Here is a 16460-nt window from a genome sequence, read left to right as displayed (position 1 = left end):
AAGAGAAGAGAAGAGAAGAGAAGAGAAGAGAAGAGAAGAGAGAAGAGAATATAGTTGTCCTGAGGAGGAAAGTCCTGTCATGTTTACTTATGTTATGGTCACAAAATCAGGACACACAAAAAAGACACTATCCTTGATGCTAATGACAGGACTACTTTTGATATTAGTGGGTCTAGGTCAAGCTAACTGGCAAGGCACTTCATCGGAACTCATGTTTATATACTTAATCAATCCCACTGATAACAAGGAAACAGAAAGTTTTCAGGTGCCAAAAGATAGGCATGAATACAAATATCCTGAAAAAGTTTGGAGAAATGAGCTTGATCTTGGATTCAAATAGAGTCAAAGGACTCTCTCACTTAACATCCACTTCCAATTGTTAGTCACCAGTATGCTATGTCAGGGGTTTTGATCAGCCAGGAGGAGGTAACTAGGCTATCCCCTAACTGGCTTAGTAGGGAATCCAACAGAATAGATCAATAGCTGCATTTTGGTAGGAACAAAAAGTGCTTTGATCATAACTGAAGATAGATTCTTGGTACCATGAAGCAGAGAAAACTTGAGCTCTGTAGCTGAATTCACAGCAAGTCAGATATGAATTCAGGATAAGGGATCTCATTCAAGATGAGGTATATACAAAAATCCTCCTTGCTCTCCCAAATATTATTAAAAGTTAAAAAAAAAAAAAAAAACTTCTATACATCTTGAAGGAAAAGTCCTGGCAACTTCTTTGTTAAATGTGAAGCTGATAAGAATTGTTGACAAAGTTTTCTGATTTTTCAAAAGAACCATTAACTTCCCTTTTTCTTTACTCGTACTGGGCAAGTCACCAGATGCTCAAGAAGTTTACTGGCACCTCACCTATTAAATTCCTCAGATAATTCAGCACTGTTTAACTGCAGTGAGATCTGGAACTGAATAAGAACTAAGAAAGAAGCTCAGGTTTTGTTTCTCCCTTCCCTTCCCCTGTTTCTTGGAAAAGGAAAGCCACAAGTCTGACATCTAAAGGAATTTCAAAAACCTTTCTTCTTTATTCTCAACAGGTCTTCAAAGCCATTGAAAATACATCCAATTTTATCACCTTAGAAACAAAAAGCTTCTTTTCAGCCAGAAATGTCTCATTTTAAAATTCAGTTTTATCCTACTAATACAATAGAATGAAATAGCAACTATGAGGGAAAAAAAAATCTTTTTCAAAGTGGTAGACACCAGGATTAGAGTCACTGGCAGTGGACTAGGAGAAACTGATGGCCTCAGCCGCTCTTTAATTAACATCCTTTACAGTGGCATGGCCTCTTGCACTACCTGATGCGACTGCAGGGCTATGTAGAATTGTGTAATTTGGGATCACATTCGCCCTTAGGCAAGAAAAGTGTTTACAATGAAATCTGAACATCTTCGCACTTTCTTTGTGAATCTTAGTATGTTATAGTGAAATTGTAAGGGTAAAATCCATTCTGAGAGGGTAGCCAGAAAAAAACGTATATGTGACTTAACTGTATTTCCCTACTTTCGCACAAGATCTGGTGGCTTAGGTCACTTAGCCACTTAGGGGCTGGATTCGGGTCCCTGCTTTTCTGCTTGTTCTTGGGAATTTGATCAAGTTATTCTTCTCCCATATGCATCTCAGTTCAAGACCCTCAGACAAGTCTTGGAATAACCCACAGGTTTTGAGGCAGGCAGAGCTGTGTTGCCAGTCTCTAGGGCAAATATTTGAGTTGTGCATTCAGAACCTCAATAGAGCCGTGTCTGATCTCTGCTGAGGAATGAATGTAACAGAGCCACTGTGCAGCAGGCAGTTCTTTATCTCAGTCTATTTCTGTGATTGAAACGTAACATTCTTCTTTGTCTGTAGTTTTACGTAATATCTATTACTTGTTTTTGTTTAGAAAGGTTAATCAATACTGGAATCAAAGAGGAATATAAATAAACAGAATAATGATCACTAACTTATTAAGTCTGTCAGACTGAAAAGAAGATGACATTAGCTATACAAGAAATACCAAAATATCTACACATTCACATTTTCCACAGGGATGTAAAACAATACAACTTCAAAAAAACCTCTGACATATCAGCATTAACTATAGCGGTTAAAAAAAAAAAAAAAGTTCAGCATCAAACAAGAAATGAAACCTCTCCTATGCTGCAGAGCTTGTATTTTAACTCTGGAAAAAATTAGGAATCCCTTTAGCAGTCATAGTGAGGGAGCAAGGAGTGCTGAGGAATCTGGCTGTCAGGGAGCCACTGTTTTCTTTTACTTAGGAAGTCATTTTCATTACACTGAGTGTATATATTGTCTAACTGTTGGAGATCAGTTGAAAGATCAGGTTTGAAAGAACAATTTCAAAACATACCAGACAAAAGTAGAAAAACTGATAATTTAAAAGAAAGGATTCCTGGTTTGTTTTGTGCCTTATATTTAAGGAGACTTTAAAAAGAATATTATAGATATATTATTTACATTTACATCTATATGTTTATATGTATACATATGTATACATATATTTAATCTTCAGCAATGACATTTCAGAACTTAAATGGATCAAGCTGATTTATACTAGCTAAGGAGCTACCCCAATGTATACAATTAATGTTTTTTTCATAAATGTCCCATCTTCTTAGACTACAGGTAATTTCAGAGGCAGTTAAATATTTCTAGAATGTGATGATATCAGTTGGGAATCGTAAATATGGATGTCTTATATACACTGATATTTTAGTCATTCATAAACTAGAAACAGAGAAACAGGTAGAAGCACAGATTTTAAAAAATGCCAGTGGAACTTAAAAATTTTTATAGTCACCCTATCATCCATTGAAGAAATATCTGTCTTACTGTACTAGATTTAATGTCGAGAACAGTTGAAAGTTTCTCAACAGCCAGGCAGATGCTCTGCTTTCTGTTCATTCTCACTAAGAATGACTCAGCCAATATTTGGAACAAAGACAAATTCCAAGGAAAGGATAATGCAGAGTAATTTATTAAATGTTTGACTTTCAGTAAAGTTGTCCAGCCATTGCTCAAGCTTCTGCTGAAGTTGTTAATATGAATGCTAAAATTAAAATCCAAATGAAGTTGCTATTACAGTTTCATACTTTACAAGAAAATCAGTACATTTTGGACCTGGAGGAACTGCTAGCTTTCCCTTCTGCCACGCTAACCATTTCAGTATCTTTTTCAGCTTCTTTCCTGGATCTCAGCTTAAGGACCGTGTAATGTGTGAAAATATTTTCCATAGTTTTCTCTTTTTAGGTTAGTCTATTTCTTAGGGTACTTACAGTTCCTGGCCGTGGATATGGCACTCGCCCTTGGTAGGGAACCCACTGGTAGTTCGGGCCATCTCGGTGGGCATAGGGACCAAGAAATACCCTCCTCACATCAGTCATGCTGTACATACACACTGCTGACCCCTTGAAGATATTACTAAAAATGAGGGGAGAAGAAATCAAATCAGGTTCTTTAAATTATCAGTCAGTTTAATCGAGTGAAAGAGCTATGGGAATAGCAGCTTGTTGCTTTCTAATTTATTGCATGTGCTGATTATCAAAACTCTGACATGCTCTCAGAGCAATCCTAACTCACCTCCTGTGAAAGTTCAGCATAACTGATACGATCTCTCAGACATTTTCCTAAGCAGATGGCTGCTATTCCGCTATTTAAAACATATTGTCCCCAGAAGGCCAAAGCCCCAATTTGAGTAAACTTCAACAGGACTGTCCCTAGAGGACTATTCAATTCTTTCCTACACTTCACATTTTTCTGGTTTTTTTAGCAGTCTCTTCCGTTATTTGGGCAGCACACACACAAACTTCATTGTTGTTTCTTACCTTGAGATTTCTTACAGAAGACAGTAAGGACTTGTAAATCTCCCTCTTCTATGCCTGGTTATCACTAAAAACATTCCTTTTGTTTAGAAACTAAAACTTTTGTTCTTCACAGATAAATGTGGCAATGCAACCAGTACTGTAAACATTCCTCAGGCCAAAGCTACAAGTATAATTTTGATCTTGGTGAAAGCACAATGAAACCAAAACATTCAAATCACAGTTATTTGTGATTCAATAACAGAACTTTTGAAAGATCATTAAACTTTCCAGATTTCAGCAATATTTTTTACTAATATCTCCTTGAGTAACCAATTTCTCACACCACAGATTTTCTATTTTACCCTGCCCCCAAACGAGCATATTTATGCTTGTGTTGTTTTTCCAGGTCTGTGTGGAAAGGGCTACAAATTCTGATCCCCACTATAAAAAGCCAATTCAACGGCAAGAACAGCCTGAGAAACTGATAGTCTTTGTGATTACTAGCTTCAGAGTGATGATGTACATTGCTCATAAGAAAAGAAACCTAATTCATTACTTCTTACTGCCACTGACTTCTCAGTTCAAAGGTTAAGAAAATTTTGTTTTTCTTAAAAACGTTTTTAACAAAGAAACCTCTTTAAAACAAGCAGCCACCCAAGTTTCCATGCAAGTAAAATGATACGTTCTGTACCTGGAAGTTGTGAACACTCCATAGACTATTGGATTTTTAGGGTCTTTTGAGTTCATTAGAAATACATCCTCTGTAACAATAACAAGGGACAGAAAAGAAAACTAAGTTAATTCATACGGATAATACCTGAAAACATTTCTGTATTCAAAGCCATTTCTGCCACTTACGTAGTTCATCAAAGTGTGTGTCAATGCCATTGGGTCCTGGCACAGAACAAATCAGACGTGCTTTGAGGAACGTTGTCCATTTGTTAACAAGGCTCCTGTGCCCACCAAAGTCATTCTGACAAGAAAGGTATTTTGCATTAATGTCTAGTAACAGTCTTTGTTTGAAGTATCAACAGAGTACAGAAAAAATACAATAAATAACCACAAGATGTTACTTAGAGAAAACAGAGGAAAGAATTCACCTTCTACATACAAAAGCATTATTATGTTGTCAAGAACACTAATTCTGAATTGCTTTTAATTTACATTGCATTGCTACATATTTCATAGTAACACATGATTTAAAAAACAAAACCAAAAAAAACCCAAACCTCTTTATATATTCTAATACATATATAACACTGGAGAAAGACAGACAGGCAGAATATTTTGCTCCAGAGCTCCCAGGCTGCCATGTCCTGGTAAAGCTTAAGGGGTTTATTATTCTTAACTGGGTAGCAACAAAGTAGAAATGCAAGCTGCAAGTGAACGTAGTAGATAAAAATGCCACAACAGTGGGATCAGTTTTATAGCGGCAAAACTTATGAATAAAGTGCACCAAGGATTCCATACTTATGGGGTAATTGGTTTTCAAGCAACTACCTCTGGATTTGAGAAGAGAAATTGAAATTGTGCTTATGGATTAACATGAAATTTTACTGTAAACATCATAGCTGCCACAGCTACAACATTTATTAATATCATTTCATTTGTAGAAATCTTTTTAAAAGTCTGTCAGAAAAATATTTGGACATTTATCAGTGTGGATGAATGATTCAATCTGCAGTCATTAAGGGTCTTCTGAACGGTTGCCCATTTCTACAGCTAAGCTTAGACAACTGTTTCGTTAAATCTTCCTTTGCCTCTGTTTTGAAGATTTTCACTAATGTGGGAATGGAAAGCTATTAACATTCCTTTAAAAAGTAAATTCTTCAGATGTTTTTGGCCTACCTGGAAGTATCACATTTCCTGTAAAAGATTCTTTCTTTTGCAGACACATTCTAAGCCTCAGAAGATGCCTATGACTTTTTAAACAAAACATCGTAGTTTGTGAAGCTTCCCCAAGCAGAGAAGAACTGAAGAGCTACCTTTGGGTGTGTTATCCCCTAACTATTTTTCACTTGGGATGATCTCTGCTTTAGTACAATGCCAGCGTTAATACTGAATAGTTTACAGGCAAGAAAATGCAGTTTCTAAAATCACTTGCAAAGTGTCCTGCAAGTGTATTCAATCTCACACAAAGAAGTCATCATTTTACCTTGCAGATCTGCCCTATTCTGGCATGAGTGGCTTTTCCAGTGTGTTCTCCATCAATTGCATTTTCACGGAAGAAGAAATAGATTTTGTCATCTTCTGGATTGTCGCTCTCTGGTATCAGGTGAGCACTAATAAATCTAGGATCTGAGAAGACAATGCCGTTGTGCATGTTACTACTCCATGAAATGAAATATTTGCCTTCCTTGTATAAATGAATTGTGATTTTGCTTCCCAGGAATCAATCTTTGCATTAAATGGCAAATACGTTAGGTACATCATCACCCATTACATGTGACAGGTATTTACATTCCTTTTATCTTTAATACATAGAGGTGTTTGCTACAGATATTTAATGAACAGTTCTTAACTTTATTATTGGAGCAATTAAACATTCGTGAAATCTCTTTACAAATGGTTGAATAATATTACAGCATGGCTTCCTAATTCCATGTATTTATTACTGACATTTTTCTTGTTTCTTTGGATGTTTTGACTTTTGTAAATAATCTTTCTGTATGTGTCGCACATAAAATGAGAGAATTATTGAGACAAATGTAATATTCCTAACTTTAGCAATAATGAAGAAAATATAAAGAATTTTACATCTAGAAAAGTATTAATGTGTTACTGTGAAAAAAATTGAGTTAAAAATACAGTTTTGATTGATATTGTCTACTTCCACACTATGATACCCTAAACCCCAACATTTTTGCCTCATTTTCAGAAGAGAAATGCATTTGTGAATTTCTATTCAAGTTGTTGAAATACTGTGTCACCATTTTTTTAAATAACTTTTTTCTTCATAAAACCCCTTTATTTCTTGCAATTAGAGTGATAACATTATTTGGTGATAAAGAGGATACATCAACAAATTATAATACATAAAATGCAGACATACTGATCGGTTATGTAAAAAATGGTGGAAAGGAGTTTTGGGAGAGAATTTTATAGAAATCGTTACAGTAAATTCATACCAGTGGTGAATCTGGCTCATCACTGTATTTTACAGAGATACTTCAGCTGGTATCTTTCACTATATTGGGAAAAAGAAGGCATATCCAACAGATTTACCAATCTGCTTTACAACCATTTTACATCCTGTTAGGTTAATTAACTGTGAACTATATTTAACTACTCGGAGTCCTGTTCTTATGTGAAATGATAAGCTATTTTAGTGTCATGCATTAACATCTTTTCAGTGTATGTTTATTGCTATATAGTCATGGAAATAATGAACTGTACTTTGTTTTGCCAGTTTGCACTAGCTGTCCTGTGAAACCCATTGCCTTATTAAGGATGGCAGTGTTTGTAAGCAACATATTTTTATATATTTATATATATGCATGTATGTGTTTAGATGTTTCTATTATATGAGTACATACTGCTTAATTTTGTGTGTGTGTGTGTGTATTCTCATGTACTCTTGTGTGTGTGTGTATATATGCACACACACAGTACACGAGAATAACCATACTGGCTTAGGCCAAGGGTTACTTAGATCAATATACAGACTCCAACATTGTCCACAAGTAATTATCTGGGAGAAAGAAAGAATATGGCAAGGACAAATAACACTCTCCCAGAATAATCTCCCTTCCTCCAACTATTTTCAGTATAGCTGATTCCCTGAGTTTGGTTGCTTTCTACGTGCTTACTAACTCTCAATAGATTTTTCATCCAGTTATCTGTCTAAACTCTTCTTGAACCCATGTAAATTTCCAGCATTCATAGTGTCCTTTTGGAATTTGTTCCTCATGTACACAATTTAATTAACTAAAGCCTACTTCTGTTTTCATGTGTTGAACATTGATCTTGCTAACTTCATTTGGTGCCTCTTAATTCCTGTATTGGAAATACCCACAGTGTTCAAGATGTAGATGAATTGTGCTAATATACAAGGGCTATAGCACGGCTCTTTGTTGAATTCTCTGTTCTATTTCTATTAATTCCTAACATTTAATATGGATTTGACAGTTCCTAAGCAGTAATCTGAAATTTTCATGGAACTTTATGTGCCATAACCCCAGAACCTCACTCTTCATTGGTAATGCTCAGTCCACAGCCCGTTGTTTTATATGTGAAGATAGGCACGTTTTCCTCATGGTTTTCCCCATGGTTTATCACTACATCATTCATCAAGAATAATTTAATTTGCTATTTGATTGCTTACCTACCCAGTTGCGTAAGATCCTTTTGTAATTCTTCACAGTCTTCCTTTGTCTCACTATGCTGAATAACTTAGTATCATGTGAAAAATTTTCTCATCCTGCTGTTCAACCTTTTTCAGGTTATTTATGAATACGTTGAACAACACAGGCCACAGAACAGATCTCTGTGCAACTGTGTCTATTACCTATTGTTTATTAAAATAAATCCTTTTTGACATCTGAAAACATCAAAAATCTGTAAGCAGCTTAAGCTCCCCATCCCAAACCCCAGTAAGTTAAGCTACTAAATTCACTTCCTTTCTTTCTAGCATGCATTTAACAGCCTTCAAGTTACACTGACACAAGGTCCAAGGTAAATAATGTCTAGACTATATTGTACCATGGTAAATATCTGTTATTTATATATACGATCTACCAGGGCTTTGAATGCGACTTGTATCACAAGAAACACAAGGCTACAGCTTGAAAATTTCTGCATCGCACCCTGTGGAAGTATACATCAGAGGATACTCATTAGTAGACACTGGTCTGGGCTACTGGATCTGGAGAACCTCTTGTCTGAACACACTGTTTTTACAATCTTAAGGTCTTAATGAAAAGGGTAAAAAATACAATTCAACCAAAACTTAAATACATTCCCAAATGTTTTAATTATTTGTTTTTTAGCGCAATGGGTTTTGTAAATCACAAGATATCAAATTCTAAAATAAATCACTATATTATCAGGCATCAAAAATCTAACTTTACATTGGCCTATGAAGATACTGCGGGGAGTCCCATTTGAGTCAGTAATATTGCTGATATAGTATGGGTTACATAAACTTGCCCTCAGTTAGCATGTTATTATTCTTTTCTTTCTGTCTCATAATTTTGCAAGTGAACCTAGAAACAGTAAGAGAGTCTAACATTAAAGCCGGAATGATACAAGAATGATAGAAAAATAGTTTAAGAAATTGAAAATATATATTTCAAATAATTCTGTCAGAGTGGTAGCAGAGGAGAGGGGCGTGAGGAAGGCAGATATAAGTAATGCCATAGCCAGAGCGCATGTGAATATGCTTTATATACATTTCTTACCAGTGCTCATCTGGGATGAATTCAGATTTTCAATTAGTGATTAATAATCCTAACTACATCCCTGAAAATAAAACGGCCACACAGCCTCATATTCGAACACATCCATTGTACATCATGGAACAGTTTTTGTTGAATAACACTGGTGTTTCTTAGTAAGCAAACCTTTCGCTATCTGGTTAAATCAATATGTTTTACTCAATAAAAGAGTGGTTCTTCATGTTATAGGGCCCTTGCTCTTGTTACCTGGTGGTGTTTGGTTTTTTCCCCTCTTCCATATAACAGTTATGTCTATAAAATTAAGCAAATAAAGGAAGAACAGGCTACGTGTGTTCTATTGCATATAGAAATAGATTTATTTCTGTTCAGAACTAATATAATGATCATAAAAGCAACAGCATGATTATATGTGTGGAGAGAGGGAGAGAAATGTGGTTGATAATTTCATAGGTTATAAAGCTAAGAAGTGGGTTGTGTGAACTAGTGATCTGTAGTGTGTTCTTTATTGTTTCATTAGCAGAGGAGCTATATTTGACTTGCCTGAGGCTTGATGCACATTGCATTTAACTCCAGGGCTTCAGACCATGCTTACAACTAACTGTTTAGGGTCATGATGAATCAATCAGCCAGATGGCCGGCAGTCACGCAACATAGTGCTCTCCGTGGACTACGTAGCATGTTTTTATTGCTCTTCTTTGAGGAAGGGAAGGGAGATGTTGTCCACAGATGAGGGACTTCTCCTTGACTCTTCTAATTGCTCACCCATGCAGCAGAAGAAAGAATGTCATCCATGAATGTGTATGTTCAAGTATTGAGACTGCCCTGCCTTACCCTGCAAAATTAAACAGGTTCAGTATCAAGGGGTCCCCATGGGAAGTTTAAAATAATTCAGTCAGGGTTGACCTATTTCATACATTCAACACAGCCACAAAAGAAGTGCTGGAATGAACTTCAAGCAAGTTTACTGAATGGAAAGTGGGACTTTGATCCAAACCCATTGGTGACACTTGTACAAGTCAGTGCACTGCAGCTATTGTGGATAGATAGGAAGACTTCAAATTTCTGTGTATGAATTATCAGATATTCTGCGACCCTAAAACTGTCTCCAATCCATGAAATGCTCAAAAATGCTGTTACAACAGGTTGACACTTTCTTGTTTAAAGGCAGTCTCGCATTGGCTAAAAGTCCAGAAAGTATGTTTTGGGAAAATGAATGTAAGAAATAATTTGACAGCAAATATTTTTCAATGATTCATTGCTTTAAAAAAACACAAGCAGACAATGTGGAAGAGTGCTTTAAAAAACAGCATACATCAAACAAACATGTCTGAAACATGTTTACACATGATCAAAGGAGAAACAAAGCCACAGCATAAACATGATCAAAAATAAGATTACAGCTAAAAACACTTCTCTGATCTTGCAGCCAATGTGAACAAGCTAAAAATAAAAACTTAGATTTTTATTTAAAACAATCAGCCTCGAGAAGCAAATTATTAAAGCACACACCTTTTTCCATCTCCTTTTTCCAGTTGTCTTGGCTGTGGGGATATTTCTGAGCTCCCACACGACACCTTTCTAACGCCACTTTTCGTGTGCCCTCCTGCAATTACCAGCTCTGCAGACATTTCACTGGCAGCAGCCCATTAAACTGTCCTTCATGAGAAATCTGGCTCTTTATGAAAACGACACCTTGGTCCAGCTGCCTCTATGATTTATATGCTATTGTTTGCTTAGTTAAGTAATGGAAACATGTTTTGCTTGTCTCAGCACTTCAGGTTGAGAAAAAGCTAAGGAAAATCGAGCTGCATTTGTTCTTTTGCAAATGTTACTCTTTAGCAGCAACAACCGCACAAACACACACACCCGCCAACAGCAAGAAACAATAAAAGTCAGAAATTGGATTTCTAACTGAATTGTATTAGCATTTTAATGAAGATCTATAAACTTGAAGGCACAGAAATTACCTTTAGCTGTCAAGATTGAGTAAGCTGAAGGAACAGAAGCTGGGGTCATCTCTTCATCAATTGACAGGAGCCAAAGGGCAGTTCTCTCAGGAAATGTTTTGTGAAGAGTTTGAACTGGCTGCCCCTGTTCTTGTATATTTACGGTCAAAATGACTAATTTATCAGTTCACAGCAAGAAAATTCTAGGAAACCAGGGAAATTTTATGCTCAGTAAAACTGCAATTGCTATAATTTAATGAGAAGTACTGGAGGGTGACTGGGGCCCTGAGGAGAGGAACAAGACTAGGGAAGCTGAAATTAAAAATTTAACAGCAACAAAAAAAGACAGCTACTCAGGACTTCATAAATACGTACAGTACCCGTCCACTGAGACCCAGCACAGAGAAGCAAGCACCGTCCTCAGAAAATCTGAACTTGAAATCACAGCAAGCTCTACTACCCACAGAGAGGAGGACTTGCAGCACCAGTCACAAATGTACACAGCAGAGCCGTCTGCCACAGGCACGCTTAGCAAGGTCACCAGAGGACAAAGCTTTTAATATATGGTGATGAGAGAGCTAAGCTGGTTTGTGGTTTTACACACTTGAATGTAGTTTACAAAACACCAAAGCTTTTAGTGGTGTTCTTCCAAAGTCCCTTCATTTTAATTCTTCAACTTTCACATCCCTCTTGTTGCCAATGACTCAGGCAAATGCAGCGGAGCTCTCATGGATCCACCGCTTACAGTGAAGCTCCTCAACAGCACAGATGGCATCAGACCACATCCTCAAGGTGGGAATGCTCTTTGCACAAGGGATAACTTGTGGCTATTATGAAGCTAACATGAGGGGTTTGTGGCAACTTGCTTTCAGATGCTGACATGGAGAGCAGTACCAGGGACAGACCACAGAGTAGAGATGTGATGTAAAGACACTGTTTTCAAAGCCATGGGTAGGCAGAGGTGGATGTGTGGCACGCAGGCCATGCATGATTGAGATGTTAGCAGCTATCACAGGGTAAGATGCACTAGGGTCACTCACTGATGTTGCAATGGAAATTCTCATCAAAAAGAGTTTTAAAGACTGATGATATTTATCGAGCGGTTTGTCTTTGAGTCAAGCCAGACTGATGCTGTGGAACGTTAACCTTAAAATACTGTGTTAGCTGTGGCAGTTATTTTCTCCTTCTTAGAAGTCATATCCAGGGGTTTTTTTATTATTTTTCAAAGACGAGTAAAAGTAATTTTGGTGACATAGTTGGATTATAATATGGGCTATTAAGTTTAAGGTTTAGCTAAGGCTTCTTGTAATGTCATTTGTATACATATTCTTCATTTTTTTTCTTATTCAAAACTCTTTGCAGAATTAAGAAAAAAAAATCTTCCTCTGAAGAATCTGGCTGTTTTGTTTCAGTGGTGACTTGTGTGAATTTTTTAATGATATAAAGAGATTACAGATTTTCAAGGATGAAAGGTATTAAAAATGATGTTAACGTATCACTCTTCCATCATTTCAATACACAGATGCAACAGCAACATAGCAAGCAAAAAGTCACATATAAAAAAAAGAGACGCACAAAGCTTTTACACATGGAAATTCCTCCACAACTCAGTGCTACTCTTACGTATACAGCAACAGGAATCTAGTCATTGTGGCTTTTCAGTGCCTTGACCTTGAGTGTCACCAATGGATCATTCTCATTGTAAGAGATGTTAAATCTGAATTAAGTGGTGGGGTTTTTTAAGGAATCACTGATTTATAGTTGGAGCAAAAGCAAAGACAGGAGAGTGCAGTTCTGAGTGTTAATAACATACTAAGGCATATAAGCTCACACTGGCTGGATAGCTATAAGAAGTGAAGAATGCTACAGGGTCACTCAGCTGAGTCAGGGGATTGAGCTATTGGATGCACCTCCAGAAGAGCCGTGGAGGGGCTGGAAGAGGTGCTTCCCTGTGGGGCAGCCGGGGACCCGCAGCTTGGCCGGCGGCACGGCGAGGCTGCACGCTTTACCATGCCCGGCCTCCTCCCCAGTGCCACAGTACCAGATGACCTTAAGGGGTGCACAACCTTAATTTGCGGTACCTCTAAAGTAGTGTAAACAAGCCTCTGAGCACCAGCCAAGGCTTAAATCTCCAGGCAGTGCCACTACCCCGAGATCTCTCTCCTCCTCTGCCTTACAGGCGTAATTCGGTATGAGTATTTCTTGGGAGTAACATTTTAGCTCACGCAGGAAGGAGAAGGAAGCAAATGGTGATCTCTGATGCAATTATCAGTTTCTGAAGTCTTTGTTCTAAAGAGACAACAATAGTTTTGATTCCCTGTAATGACTAATTATACGGTGAAGAAAAGTGAATACAAAAGTTCAGTAAAATTATAGCTTAATTCTCAACGTAAATTAGATTTCTCACAAAACAATGCTTATGATCGACCCACCCTACTTAATTTAAAAGAGGTGATTATTATCTCTTTACAGAACAACAACCAAAATTAACACCTCTTTTCCATTGCTGACTATGTCTTAAGGTGTTGCATATCTATCAACACCATTAATTTTAAACTGATTTACTTGTCCCTCAGAGAGAATAATTGGGCAACTTGAGAAAACTAGTGTCCTTCACAGAACAGAAAAGAAGGCTTGCAGCACATTGTCTCCATTTAGGAATACTTTAATCTCAATTTTCTGTATTTCTTAACCTCTCTGCAGAAAAAGCTAACAAGATTTCCAGCTAAGAGCCTGTTTCTTCCTCTCTCAGTCATTTATCTGAAGTTTTTGACATTGATGCTTGGAAATAAAAACACTGGAAAGCCTGTGCCTTAACTGTGTAACCTACATCTTTAGAGGTCTGGATGAGTGACAAATACTGAATATCACAGTCTTTATGTTAAAAAGTGATGTATTAGGGGAGGAAGTGGAGCATGGATGCACTGAAGACAAAAGATGTTTCTGATTTGGGTTGTTACACACTTTTGGCAATCAAAGCCATGCTACAGGCCTGCCTTTTCTAAGCTCTGAAGGTTCACAGGTGGAGCACAAGTCCCTGGAGATGCCCAAGCAGTTTATGGTAGATGATCCAAAACTCAGAGACCAAACCCTTTCCTCTCCACTAATGTGATTTTCTCAGGCCTTCCAGAATGCTGAGAGATGTGTGATTACGTCTGGATGGAATATTCTTCGTCTTTGCAACTTGGAAAATAGAGGGTACAAGAAAGTGTCCTGAAGGCAGAGAGAGCACGCTGCAGCAACACCATCAGCCAAACTCCTGACACAGCACATTGCAGGAGACAAGTGCCCGGCTGAGTGTAAGGAATAGCTGGGGATTAACAAGGCAAACACATTTCACTGAAGGGAAAGTGGGAGAGCCTTCAGCAGTACAACTGGCAAAACTATGAAACCCCAAACTGAACAACAGTGGCTTGACAAGTATGTCTTCAGCCTCCATATATCTCCTGAGACCTAAACTCTTTAAGATTTCTCTGTCAGAAATCTGTGCACAACCCTGTCTCCAGCAGGACCCTTTGTCCACATGTATATTACTTTTTTTTTCTGCTTACACTGTGAGCAAAAGTGATTTTTGGCCTTTGTGTCAAAAATCATCTATTTTCAAAATAGGAAGAAAACTTCCAAATTTTGTACTGCCAGGTTCAATTTGAAGTGTGTGGAAGGGGTTGTGTAGCTGTAAAAACAATCTCCTCCCCAACATCATGTCAAAAAACTGGACAGGACTCTGCCATCATCTCAATTCTGTGAGGGATGTTCATTCATCGGGAAATGATCATCAGCCCGAGCCAGTTCCCAAGGAGTGATCCAGCAGACAACACTCCTGTAGCAATTTCCTAACCTATCCAATCTCCTGTAATTTAATTTCTTTGTTAAATCCTTTAGATTTGGCCACAAAACTGAGGTCATTTTGTCAAACTATGAAAAAGGTTTTGTTGTTATAATTAACTTTTACAGCTAGTGTAAAGCAACTTGACACAAAATCCATTAAAGTAAGATTAATGAGGGATGGCAGCAAAGACTGAAAAAAGGGCTGGGTGAATGACTGGTTTTAACTGAACTGTCAGTGTAGCCCAGCAACATAAAATGCAGTAAGGCATCTGTAAGCGGAAGCAAAACCCCTCAGCACAACCTGAGGTATTCAGTATGATAACATCAGTTATGACAACCTCTTTCAGTAGTCATGTGAGCGTAATATGTGATTCCAACTTAATTTAACTTCAGTCAACATAAGGTATTAACAGGATTTGTACCCAACTGAAATAATGTACTAGTTTATTGATGATGTGAAATTTAGTTCTGCTTATTAAAAAAAAAAAAAAAAGAGAAAGTATTTGATAGCACAGGTGTGATGAAAACCGTGGAGTTGCTTGAGATAGAAAAGTCTGGCAACGTTACTTTTTATGCTGCTCTGTCAGAAAGTTGTTCTCAAACTCTGTTTCATTGGTATGTACTTTTATTCTGTACAAGCAAACCCTCCTTTTTTTTTTTATTCACTGACAGCATTTCAGAAATATTTGATGTAATTACTGTGACTTTTAAGAATGAAAATCTTCTTGGAGTAACATTGTATCACTTAAAATTTTAGCATTTTTTAAAAGCAGTGAGGGAGGAATTTGCAGCACATGTGCTTGTGATACATAAACAGCAGGGAGAGGAATTAGCAGAAAGGTAAGCAATAGTATTTAAAAAGTAATAAAAGAATGAAATGCAGTAAAAAAAAAAAATATAGGTAATAAATGGGAAAACGTGGAATATTTTTTTAAAGAATGCTTTCTACCAGCAGGTCTGGCAAAAAAAAAAAAAAAGCTGAAAGTATGTCAAATATGGAGCAGAACTGAGTATTAATAATGACAACCCTTTTACACAATCTTGTGAAAAAAGCTGATAACTCACTAGTCCTTGTAAAATATCTTATAGGATGGTTTTGCACCTTTCCTTCTCATGGAGCTTTTTTTGCCTTTAGTGGAAGTTCCTTCAGAGAAACAGGAGAATAGGAAACAGAGACTGAAGGGGTGGGTAAGTGAAGAGAGCTGTGCCCTGTGACTGTCAGATTTTACAGTGTGTCAAATGTTATCATAGAGCTCAGGAAATATGATTAATCTCACTGACATCAGTGGAACAGTTTTTACTCTTTATAAGGGTATTGAATTTTGCTCAAACGGCAGTAAAAGAATCAATAAACACCAATCCTCAGATATATGGCCATATTCACAGACAATGTATTATCACTGAATGCTTTCAAATATGTCATAAGAGCTGTGGAGTGAATGGGAAAAATACTTAATCCAGTCTTTAAAATAACTATTCT

General features: G+C 37.1%; 1 protein-coding gene across 1 annotated transcript in view; it reads right to left on the bottom strand.

The window, feature by feature from the left end:
• The window catches only part of SEMA3A (semaphorin 3A), a 121032-nt gene that overhangs the window by 29752 nt on the left and 74820 nt on the right, over positions 1-16460 (bottom strand). Inside the window, exons 6-9 of the mRNA XM_019473707.1 lie at positions 5966-6108; positions 4669-4783; positions 4502-4571; positions 3283-3427 (exon numbers count right to left, since the gene is read on the bottom strand). Of these exons, the coding sequence (XP_019329252.1) occupies positions 3283-3427; positions 4502-4571; positions 4669-4783; positions 5966-6108 (473 nt within the window). The remainder of the gene's footprint in view (positions 1-3282; positions 3428-4501; positions 4572-4668; positions 4784-5965; positions 6109-16460) is intronic.

The sequence above is a fragment of the Aptenodytes forsteri genome, unplaced genomic scaffold, assembly GCF_000699145.1.
Source record: "Aptenodytes forsteri isolate BGI_AS27 unplaced genomic scaffold, ASM69914v1 Scaffold87, whole genome shotgun sequence".
In the NCBI taxonomy this organism is placed as follows: domain Eukaryota; kingdom Metazoa; phylum Chordata; class Aves; order Sphenisciformes; family Spheniscidae; genus Aptenodytes; species Aptenodytes forsteri.
Note: the sequence above shows the minus strand (reverse complement) of the source record. Positions and strands in the feature narration are given on the sequence as shown.